Source organism: Gouania willdenowi, chromosome 5, assembly GCF_900634775.1.
Source record: "Gouania willdenowi chromosome 5, fGouWil2.1, whole genome shotgun sequence".
Classification (NCBI taxonomy): domain Eukaryota; kingdom Metazoa; phylum Chordata; class Actinopteri; order Blenniiformes; family Gobiesocidae; genus Gouania; species Gouania willdenowi.
Genome location: NC_041048.1, coordinates 9,641,784 through 9,653,826, shown reverse-complemented (window position 1 = coordinate 9,653,826; position 12,043 = coordinate 9,641,784). Strand labels below are relative to the sequence as shown.

Genomic DNA, 12,043 nt, shown 5'->3' with positions numbered 1-12,043 from the left:
CCCATTATCAACATTTCCTGAAAATTTAATCAAAATCCGTTCATAACTTTTCAAGTTATCATGCACAGACAGGCAGTGTTACGCTGCATTAGTTTAGCATTAGCATAGAATAGAACACCGATGATGAAGTCACTGATGACATCATCAGTTAGAACATTCTGATTGGAACTCTGATGACATCATCAGTGTTCTAAAACAATGTTTGACAAGAATTCCACAGTGTGGATTGATCATTTCAAATTGTTTTTTCATTGGTTTTGGAATTACCAAATTACTCCAAAATTACGGATGCACACACTTGGGGTATGCGCAAGCTGTTGACAAAGTTTCAGGTTGATCAGACACTGCATCGGGGAGATATTCGCTCCACAAACAAACACACACACACACACACACACACACGCACACAGACGTTCCTTGCTTTTATAGATGGACACTGGCATGAATGTTGATAATCACATCTTTGTGACCCCCTGTGATAACAGTTGCCCATCCCTGCTTGGAAAGATAGACAGTGGAAAAGGGTGTTAGAAGTTGGTCACACTGTCAGAGCTTCAGTGTTCCTCTTTGAAGAGACAAGAACCTTCCAGAACAACCATCTCTGCAGCAGTCGAGTCACCAGACTGAGGCCACACCTTATTAAAGAGGATATGGCAACAGACCTGGAGTTTTCCACAAAAATCCCTTGAAGGACTCTCAGAGCTTGGGAAACAAATTTCTCAAGTCTATTAAGTCAAAGATGGAAAACATGGGTGTGAATGTCAGGTATAAAGTTTGGAGGACACCTGGCAGTGCTCATCACTAAGCCAATTCTCATCCCGAAAGTGAAGCATGGTGGTGGCGACATCATGATGTGGGGATGTTTTTCAGTGGCAGGAAATTGGAGGCGAGTGAGGATAGAATGAAAACTTGCTACAGAGGATTCTTGATCTCAAATTTGGGCAGAACAACAACATGAAACTCACCATACCAAAGTAGTGGCTTAAGAGTAACTAAGCCCAGATTTGGATTTGATCAAACATCTGCAGAGAGATCATAAAAGGACTGTGCACCAACCCTTCCTGACCAACCTGATGGAGATTCAGCAGCTTTTTCAAGAGGAAAGGGTTAAACTTCCCATAGACTGGTATGCTAAGCTTTTGGCATTGTCTTCAAAAAGACAGAGGCTGTAAATGCTGCCAAAGGAGCATCAACAAAATATTGAACAAAGGCTGTAAATACTTATGCAGCCTACATTTTTTTTTTCTTATTTAATTTGATCATTTTTTTTATTTCTCATAAATCTACAAAAATTTCAAAGCAACCTTTTTCATCATGTCATGAGTTGTGTGAACAATTCTGAATGAACTGCACATAAATCAATGAATGACCAAAAGAAAGAAATGTGTGTAAACTGCCAGAATCTAATTTTTCACTTTAACTGCCATTCCTGAGGGTATCTTTATGTTTAGCATGTTAAAATGCATGCTAAACATAAAGAAGCATGCATTTTAACATGTTTCGCTGTCTTCTGGAGTAAAAGACTGGACCGATCACTAGTTCACGGCTCAACTAGCCTGGGACATTTGGATGGACTATCCTTCTATCCTCTTCTGTTTGCCCTTCTGTCCACTAACCCAACCAGTTGAAGTGGATGGCTGCCACCTCTGAATCTAATTCCGATGAAGATTTCTTCCCATAAAAAGAGGGAGTTGTTTCTTCTTACTGTAGCTAAATGCTTGTTCATGTCACGGTGTGGGGAGCCGGAACTGGCGGCAGGGAGATGGCGGCCTGATGCGTGGAGTTGGCACTGGCGGCGACGTTGGGCTTGCCTGGAAGCTCTTAGACTCAGGGACGCTAGCCTGGAAGCTAGGAGACTCAAGGACGTTAGCCTGGAAGGTAAGAGACTCATGGATGCTAGCCTGGAAACTAGGAGACACAGGAAGTCTAGCCTGGAAGCTAGGGGACTGGTGGGACTGGGCCTTCTTCTTGGACCGACCTTTCCTTTAATAATGCATCAATTTTATATAGCGCTTTCTCATAGACACTCAAAGTCGCTTTGCAGAATTAAGTTATTATTCTTTCATGCCACAATTAGTGGGGATAAACTACGACTGTAGCCACAGCTGCCCTGGGGCAGACTGACGGAAGCGAGGCTGCCATAGTGCGCCATCGGCCCCTCTGACCACCACCAACATTTACTCACACACTATAGTCATACAAGGCAATGTGGGTGAAGTGCCTTGCCCAAGGACACAATGACAGATACCACTGGTGTGACTGCCACCCCACTGTGGCGCCTGGAATTCTCAGTGGTCTCCCATCCAACTACTAACCAGGCCCAGATCTGCTTAGCTTCAATTAATTTGGAGTTCTTTTATCTTTTCGACATTTAGTTTTAAATAATTGTTGTCACGCCATCTAATAAATGTATCAATTCCTATTTTGTAGGCCAAATCCTTGCCATGATACTGATTTCTTTCTTACTATGAATTTTATATTAAGCGCTTTGAGATGACTTTTTTGTATTTTGTGCTATATAAATAAAGTTGAATTGAAATTAATAAAACCCACCAGAGCAGTGTCATCGGAGAACCTCTGAGTATGGCAAGACATATCACTGTGTCTAAAATCCGAAGTATATAAAGGTGCCAGTGCCACTTTACCTGGAGGACCGGCCCATTTGAGAATTGTATACAGGTCTCTAATCCACATAGTGACATATGATGGATGGTAAGTAAAGATGTGGATTGGTTTCAAGCCTTTTAGTGTGAAGCTGACCTTGACTGAGTAACCTCTGCAGTTTCATACCACAGTCCAAATTAATTGAACCAAACATGTATTTGGGACTTGCATGTTTTGTTTAAAGCTGGTTGGAGAGGTCTCAGATTTAATAAGATGGAAGCAGAAAGGGTTCAAGGACAGGTGATGGTGATGTAGCTGTTAGCTCTTTTATTTCATAAAAGATGGCCTGGGGTTTGATTTGGGTACATCCAAGACCTCTGTAGAATTTACGTGTTCTCCTTGTACTTATGTGGGTTTTCTTCAGGTCCACTGGCTTCCTCTCGCAGTCCAAAAAGGTGCATGTTTGGTTACTTGGAATGCCAAAATTAAGTGATAGGATTATGTACTTCCATCTATCTATGTGCTACCCTATGTAAACTGTCCAGTCCATTTTATGTCTGATGTGAAGTGGAATAAAAACCACCACCCACATTTAGAGAGCTTTGCAGATGTTTTACTTCAAACATGTTGCACATGTTACAAGTTATAGAAATTTGTGGTAGGAGCAGATTTCCAATCCAAAATCCAATAAGAACGAACATTTCGGGGGTCATTTCGGTGCCCTGAAGAAGGCACAGTTTTGTATTTACACAGGAATGCAACAGATTGGCTAGCTCAGCGGTTTAGTGTAACTTGCGTCTCAGGAGCCACATGTGGCTCTTTGACACTTTTGCAATGGCTCTCTATAGCTTTAAAAAAATGTATTGAAATAAAGAGTTTTTTTTTTTACAGAGGTTATTAATGATTGACAAATAAAATCATGATAACAATGTTCATCTCCAGTATTATATAGTTTAATACAATATTGTTTTTCAAGGTAATATTGTATTCAATTTGGCCCTGAAAATAAAAGGGTATTGTATTTTGACAAAGAGTATGCGGTTTCATTTTTTTAAAGTACCGGTTTAAGCACCGAGTAGGCACCGGTATCGGATAAAACCCAACCCTACTGATAATGTAAATACTTAAACACAACTCTGACCAAAAAACCCCACTTTTTCTCGTCCTTTTATTACATTGATTTAGACATTTTGAGACTCAACCACTGTTTGGTTTTCATATCTTTTATTAAGTGAATAAAATGTCTCTACACAAAAGTACAATACAATATTCTGATTACAATCTATATACACCATATTAACCATACATTTGCAGGAAGAAAAAAAACACACACACACAGTGGTATCAAACAAGAAATTACATTACATTTACACGTCTGTGATTCAAAGTTTAACGACAGTTGAAACATTTCATTTGTATAAAACAATTGGTGCTTCAGTCAGTCATGCACATACAACAGTTTTTAAATAAAAGTGAGGTATTTACGGTATAATGTGTATGATACATTATTTTCTCTTTACAGAGCAGCAATGCAGGGAGTCATTGAACCACCAGGATAGTGACGAGTGTCCGTCACTTCACGTCCACGGTAGCTGAATATGGAGGCTGAGGGAAAGAAAAGGGTAATACGTGAGTAAAGACAAAAGACGAAACAACCAAGACGCATTCTTATTTGCTTATTGAAGTGTTAAATTATGATTTGGGAATTCCTTTTTGAGTTTTATTGATTTAGAGTACACTGAGTAGCTCTGCTTGTTTGCACTTATGTTGCAATGGAAATTGCCCACCTTTGCCAAATGTATAAGGAATCAGACAATAAGCCAAGGTTGCTTTTATCACAACTTGCTGACTAAGTGCTTATACTAATTAACATTCAAACTGTTTGCAAATGCTTTGTAGCTGCCAAATGAAGAAAGTTTTGGTACTAGTTTTATATGCGTCACTTCAAAATGAACTTGAGTTAAGTTTTACAACTCATCTTTTACTACACATATGGTTGAAACAAATATTGTTTTGCCCCTTTCAAATAAACCTGTTAATAATAAATAAGTTTTCTGTTAATCATCTTTGATAAACTTGAAAAAGATAGATGGTTATGATAAGTTGTGCCCTATTTCTACACAAAGGTTGAACTTGCACATTTCCACTAAATCTGATGAGCTTTATAGGAAAAGTCAGGGTTTTTTTTTTTGAAGAGAGTGACTTTTCTGACCTCATCGCCTGTTAAAGGCGACCGGAAGTTCTCTGTTGGGAACCAAAAGCCCCGAATGGATCACATCCAACGGCTCATTATCCGTTGCCACAATCTTGTAGTCTCTGACCAGCTGGATGAAGGTAATTAGACAAAGCGATGGTTAGACAGTTCAGTGATAGAACAAAGTACTCATTAACTCATTCCTAGTGAGCGTACCCAGCACATGGCCAACTGTAACTGCAACTCCGCCAGACGGCGACCAATGCACATCCTCTTCCCGATGCCGAAGGGAACGTGGGCGAAGGGTTCAATGTTGTTGTTCTCACGTAACCAGCGCTCGGGTTTGAAGTTCTTGCAGTCATCAAAATATTCTTCGTTGGCGCTCACTGCATGGGTGTTGATCATCAGCACCGTCTAAGAAACAAGACGACAAAATGTGAGGTTTATTTATACTTCCAGTCTTTTAATTTAAAAAGAAGTAATACATTAGGTAAATACTTTTTTGGCCAATTTCTTAATCGTGTAATATGCTCTGTAAAAATGGTAAGAAAACTCTGGCCCTGGCGCCAAAACTGGCATGTCATCATATCTTATCTATTTCAAATTGACAATTTGTTAAATGTTTGTTAAAAGTTTCCTCTTTTTAACCCTTCCCTAAGAGGCAAGGTCTTCTAACTTGTAGTTTTAAACAACATTGTTGAAAAGGGCACTTATTTAAACATGCGTTCAAGTAGGTGAATGCAATTTATCAATCTTTGTATACTTTAAAGAATTGACCAAAAAACATCCACCAATAACTAAATAAAGAAATAAAAACGTAAGTCCTTATTTTTTCAAAAATAAATAAAACAAAAATTCAAATAAAAAGTCCTTAAATTGCATTACATAGAAGACGTTGCATTCGCATACCCTTTCATTTTGGGAATCTTGGTAGGTTTAAAAACATTTTTTTTTTTAATTACATAGCCATTGAACTGTAATTTTTTTTTTTTTTAACATTCAATGGTGAAATTCAGTATAATAATCATAGGCTGTATGAAACCCTGATGCTGTTTAGTTTGCAATAGAGAAACAAGTGATTATTCAGTCTAATATTAAAAATAGTAACAAAGATTATGAGAGTAAAGTTCATGTTAAAGTTGGATTTCAGAACAAGGACTGTTAAATTTACTCCATTCAGACTCTGTACAGTGACATCAGTAATGTAAGCCAACTCAAGAAAAAATAATCCCTTCATGTCAAGTGTACAGAAACTAAGTAAGCCACTTACCCCTTTGGGAATGGAGTAATTTCCCAACACGGTGTCTTTGTCCAGGGTCCTGCTGGTGAAAGGGACCGACGGCAACAACCTGTAAGAATTAGGAGACAAAAACCCACACATGGGAATTTAGCCTAATTGAATCCATAGCGAAGCACGACACATGCGTTTAAGCTGTTTAACGAGAGCTAAACATTCTCCAGGGCGCGATGAAGTCGGCTATAATCTCCAGTCAGAGGTGATTTACTGTACATTCCCCGGGTGATGTGCTTACGGCGCCGACACCAAAAAACATGTTGTGACCGCACAAGACGACAGGAGAAAGTGGACCGTGTAATTTGCTTAGGCAACAAACTGAACGTGATCACATGGGGGGGATTTGGAAGCTGGATTGTTGTTGTAAGAAAGTCATGCCATCATATCTCATGAGGCTTATTTTATAAGACAGTCATGTGTGTGGTCTCCCTTAATCTCCGTGGTACTGGTACCGCTGGCAAGGCCACCGGGTCCAATTAAGAATAAATCAGTCTTTGTGGATGGTTTTTTCCACATAATTTAAGACACTATTTTGAAATAAAAGCACTGTTTATTTTGGAATTAGATGTTTTGTAAGGTTAGAACCAGAATACTAACGGTTTCCCCGACAAAATATGAGTAATTGATGTCTATTCTGTTTATACAGTAACTTTGTTTCTGCAACTCAAAAAATTAAATAGTAAAAGCAGGTTTGACTCTACGGTAGAGCTGGGCGATCTATCGATATATATCAAGATCTCTATTTTGGCGATGTAGAAAATTACAATATCACCTAAATCGAGAAAAGTATTTTTTTATAGCTTATTTCGTAGTAAAATACTCGTTTTAGGAGTTGTGCAGCTGTTTGTTGATACAAATGTGTCTGTGTGGCATTTTGCATCAGCAAATTTAACCCAGAATTGTCTTTATGGTCAGACTTCATTTGAATTTAAATGATTGAGATTTATATCGTATATCGCCATTTTAATATAAAATATCGAGATATGAATTTTGGTCCATATCGCTGAGCCCCAATCCACGTTTATACTGATTATTCAGACATCTTAATGTTTTTGAATGTTTCTCAAAACACCTGTCAATGTTCATGTGCCTTTAACTTCCGATTTTCCATTTACTTTGGACTCAAGAGAGCGGTTTGGTCTTTCTCTCTAGCAGTCACATGATTCAGGTTTGTTTTTCAAAATAAAGGCTTTAGTGTGAGCGTCTAAATCATGATAGTTTGCATTATTGTAGTTCAATCAATTGTCTTTAATCTTTCGGAGAACATTATCTATGATATATTGAATCACTTCAACTTTTTACGCAAACCTCTTTCGTGCAAACCATTTTGGGTAAAGTCGTTTGCTTTGTGTTATGTCTTGTTGTGTTTGTACCTCATAGACTCTTTGAGGCAGGCCTTGAGGTAGGGCATGGACTTGATGTGCTCTCCACATGGGTCCTGGTCGGGGGGCACCACCCGTTTGATCTCCTCTAGCAGCTTCTTCTGGGCAGCAGGGTTACGTGACAGGTTGAAAATAAACCACAGCATACTGTTGGCCGTCTAAGAAAGAACCACAAACACAGTGAGGAGGAGAGTGGAAAACAAGGAGGCAGCAGGCTGAGGGGAAATGTTACTTATTGAGGCAGCTACTATTAAGTGCATTCCTTTGAGAGGTCCTAAAAGGAGCCCAGGAATGTTTGGAGTTCCTTAAAAGGCTCCTCAGTTACATTTATTTTCCACTTCTGAACCACTGTAACTACACCACTTGTTTGTAAGAAAGCCCGAGCAGCTTCTGGCACCTTTCTCCACTTAGAGGGAAATGGGTGAAAGGTAAATCATCGAAAAGATGAACACATGCTTGCATGTGTTGTCATGTACTTAACAATTTTAACCTTTTTGTGACTATTGATCTAACTAGAAGATGATTGAGTGATGGAATGAGCAGTTCGAGATCTTGTTTTTACTCTAATGGATCTTTGAAGTAAATGTGCACGTTTAGTCACTTACCGTTTCAACTCCTCCAATCTGCAGCTCGGTGATGGCGGCGTAGAGCTCCTTCTTTGAGAGGTCACTATGGCGGAATATGTCATTGATCAGATCATCAGGATCCTTGGCGCCACTCCTCTTCAGCTTCCTGTCAATGTAGACTTTGGCTGAGGAAGCAAAACGACAAAGAATTTGAAGATTGAAGAAGTTTTCATACAAATATTTCACGAAATCTGCTCCTACTACAAATCTCTATAACTTGTAGATGTGTGCAGTGACTGCAGATTGGTCACAATTTAAAGTAAAACATCTGGAAAGCTCTCTAGGTTAACAACATTATCAAGCAGACTTGGGACTGAAAGTTAATATTAATAAAGTGAATAAATTTGACATTAGATCCAGTGCTGCTTAGAAAACTCGTAACAAGGGCTGATTGTGGGGCCTTTTGTAAAGGAAGTAAGCGGATTGATTTATACAATCTTATCAGGAAAAAGTGACAAAAAAAGGACAAGTATTTACTGGGCTCTGGTGTGAGGATTAGCTGGTTTAGCCCGCCTTACAGTAGAGATTAAAAGCAGTTCAAGTTTCAGTTTAACTATGTTTTTGTGGTTGATTTAAGCTTAATCACATCCCACTACTAAAGTTTTGAAGATTTTCAAAGTGTGCATCACCGTGTTCGTCATGTTGAAAGTAGCGTCATCCTCCCACGTTCTGCTACTACAAATATTTGGCATATTTCTCTATCTAGGTCACGGGGTTTAAGACAACTCTGACTACCTTTTACCGAGGAGTGCCAAGAACCTAAAAACACTTCATATCTCACCCCTCAGTCCTCATGTTGCCCTCTAGCATTTAGCATTGCCCTGACAATGAACTCAAACTGAGTTTACCATCCAAGAGGAGCAGAAATGACAAACCCAAGCTACATGACGTGAATTAACAGGGTTACATATGAATAATACCTGTGCTGAAAATGCGATCCCAAGCAGCAGTGTGGTCTTTCCATATCTTTGTGTTGAGGTTTTTGTGGAGTGCCACAGGTGTGACCATCATAATGCCAAAAGTGCTCATCATCTGTACAACAAACAGAGAGGATGCAAGATTTAAAAAACAGTAGTCATTATTCTTTGACAGATTTCATCATTCTTTTCAGTCGTGCACCCACTGCCCTGCAGTGAGACCCATTTGAACCTTGGCTTATCTCTACATTTGTTTGCCGCGTAAATAGCAGCCATAGAAGGAGCTGCTGACTGAGCGCAGCCTCACTAACATGATAACCTGAACCCGTTAATCTGGGAAACGTCTACAGATTTGAGAGGACTTGGGGTGTTTGGGGTTAGTCCCACAATAGAGATAAGAAAATAGCACCCACCGTTTTCACAGAAGTGATGAAGTTCATGGCTTCCTCGTTGACTTGGTCCTGGAGGAGACCAAATCGCTTGTCGTATAGAACAAGACAAATGGCTAAAAGGGGGTCAAAAGTAAGTGGGGGATGAGTTTAGAGTGATCAGCAGAAAAATACATCAGTGTGACTCCCAAACTTTAAGCATAAAACAACAGCTGTCTAACTCAGTGGTTTCCAACCTTTTTTAGATCAAAACCCCATTTTGATATAAAAAAAAATAAAATCAGGTGACCCCAAAGACACTTTTTTCAACTAGAATTTGTTTTTGATCATGTTTGTTTTACTGAATTACAAACACAGATCAGTCAGGATTAGTCACAAGTTGTGCCAGCTTGGATATTTTTATAGTGCATTTTATTTTAAATAGATTTATATAAGACAAAGTGAAAGTATAGAATACAGATAAGATTGTGTTTTAAATTTACAAAAGATTTTTCAATATATAATAATAATAATGAACTTGATTGTAACACATGTTACAAAGTGCTTTCCAAAAGCAGATATACATTAGAAAATATAAAATATAAAGTTAAGTTCAGAGATTAAAACAGTTTAAAAAAAACAGAAACATAAAATCAAGTTAGAAGTTACTAAAAATCATGAAAAGGTTCTGATAAAGAAATATGTTTTAAGAAATGATTTTAAATTTCAATCAGTACGGTATTTATTATTATTATTATTATTTTTAAATTATTACTAGACATTTCAGGCGACCCCACATAGGGACACAAGCCCAAGGTTGAAAAGCCCCCCTGGTGTGACCTTTCTCCACCATCCAAAATAAAACCCATGTGTTTGACTCATCTCTATAAATGTAAATATGATGTCAAACATGAAAAAAGATTCAATATTACTAAAGTCTAACAACAAAATTCAACTTACTCTCAAATGACCACTTATTAAGCTCAAAGTACAGGTCTTCAATCTTCCCATTGATGTTGATTTTTCCAACTCTTCCCACAAAGTCCACCAACACCTGTTTTAAAACCAGCACAAAAAGCCAAAAGTCAACCGATTAGTGTCAGATTTAAGAAAGTCGTTTAAAACTCTTCAACAAATATGTAATCAAGCCTTTACCTCGTTTATTTTACGGTCCAGTTTCACCACCTCGGTGGGCTTCATGAGCTTCTGTTGGAAGGCGCTCCTCATTCTCTGCCAGTCTTTTCCTTCCCTGTGAACCAGTAGAGATCCCAGCTTGAAAACAAAAAACCAAAACAAAAAAACGCTCCAAACTGCGTCCAAACGGTTCTTCATCACCCAGATGTGTAAAGAAAAGGCGAAATAGAGCTGGTACTTACAGAATGAGCAGTCCGTACGCCTCATCTCTCATGTCTCTGTAAGCTTTCCAGGGCTTGATCTCCAGCCTCTGAGGGTAGATTCCCTCCTCCCTGTAGAGCGCCTCCAGCAAGCAAGGCGCACCAATGTGCACTGACTCAAAGGTGCCCAGCTTCATTCGGAATATTTTACCAAACCTCTTATGGTATTCAACCTAAAAAATAATAATAAAAAAAAAAAATAAAGAAAAGGAAAGGATAAAAAATATCAAAATCTGTTTATTTTTTCCCCTTTGATTTGTCAACCAGTTAAAATACACTTTATTCCAATAGAAGTGAATGCTTAATAACTGTAGTCTAACACTGTACCAGTGCCTCGTGTTGCCTCGTCAGTCCACCTTTACGCAGCAGCTGAACCAGACTTCCCACCAGGGGCCAGTTGGTGGGTCCGGGTATCGAGTCCAGGCTCTGCGCCCTGGAGCCAGCAGCGTGTGGGCATCCTCCAGCCTCCACAGCGACCTTCTCCTCCAGGACACACACCGACGATGTGGCTTTGATGGGCTGGAGCCCAACCGACCTGTTCTTCAGCAGCTCCACAATCTGTGGAACCTTGTGGATCTGTGTCCTCCTCATCCTTTGGTCTCAGTTAACCTGCTTAAAAATAACCTTATAGTATCAATAAACACAGTGTAGTAATAAGCAGTCACCCCTCCTTTTTTTTATTGTTGTCTTTGGATGGGGTTGATCTGGTTTCTTGGAAGCTTCACACCTTGACAGTGCATATATACCCTGCCACTGTTTATTCCTGCCGTGCACCGAGCCAATCAGGGGCCAATCCTGCATGGTGTGGCCGTCGAGCCCACCATTCATTAATGGATCCACGTTGAGGAGGATCGTATGACCCCAGATACACCGATGGAGTGCCCTAGCCCCCCTTTTTTTGTTAGGGTGTTAATGCAGTGAGAGGGCTTTGTCAGTGCAATGATAGAATATAGCGTCTAATAACTTTATTTATTTATTTATTTTTTAATATTTGAATTTTATTTCGGCAATCTTCACAAAAAAAAAAAAAAAAAAGAAGAAAAAAGTACAGAACAAAAACACTTATTGGTGTAATTCTTCAGCCGAAAGTGTGTAGGTTGAAGCAAATGGCTTATACATACTGTACCTACCCCATCACAACAAAACAAAACAAGGTTCTCTACATAATATCACACGCACAAAATATTTCACTTGTATCACTATTTTCACAATATGAAAGTTTTATATATACAGTTTATACATTCACATCAAACATATATGTACA

At 39.0% G+C, this 12,043-nt stretch overlaps 1 protein-coding gene across 1 annotated transcript; it reads right to left on the bottom strand.

Moving 5' to 3' along the window:
* Nucleotides 1-3,809: 3,809 nt before the first annotated feature.
* Nucleotides 3,810-11,532, bottom strand: cyp24a1 (cytochrome P450, family 24, subfamily A, polypeptide 1). Its single transcript, XM_028445747.1, has 12 exons — nt 11,107-11,532; nt 10,762-10,952; nt 10,541-10,634; nt 10,346-10,439; nt 9,431-9,522; nt 9,021-9,132; nt 8,080-8,225; nt 7,466-7,632; nt 6,069-6,147; nt 5,015-5,212; nt 4,817-4,928; nt 3,810-4,209 (listed from the first exon to the last, which is right to left on the bottom strand). The coding sequence occupies exons 1-11, from the start codon at nt 11,368-11,370 to the stop codon at nt 4,818-4,820; spliced, it is 1,548 nt and encodes a 515-aa protein (XP_028301548.1). The 5' UTR covers nt 11,371-11,532; the 3' UTR covers nt 3,810-4,209; nt 4,817.
* Between the last annotated feature and the right edge of the window lie 511 nt (nt 11,533-12,043).

Bases quoted from the DNA above. Each gene is read 5' to 3' on its own strand.
- cyp24a1 (XM_028445747.1), bottom strand. From the start codon at position 11,370: ATGAGGAGGACACAGATCCACAAGGTTCCACAGATTGTGGAGCTGCTG. The intron at 10,953-11,106 runs GTACAGTGTTAG...ATTATTTTTTAG, and splicing joins CGAGGCAACACGAGGCACTG to GTTGAATACCATAAGAGGTT. The intron at 10,440-10,540 runs GTAAAGGCTTGA...GTTTTAAAACAG, and splicing joins TGGACCGTAAAATAAACGAG to GTGTTGGTGGACTTTGTGGG.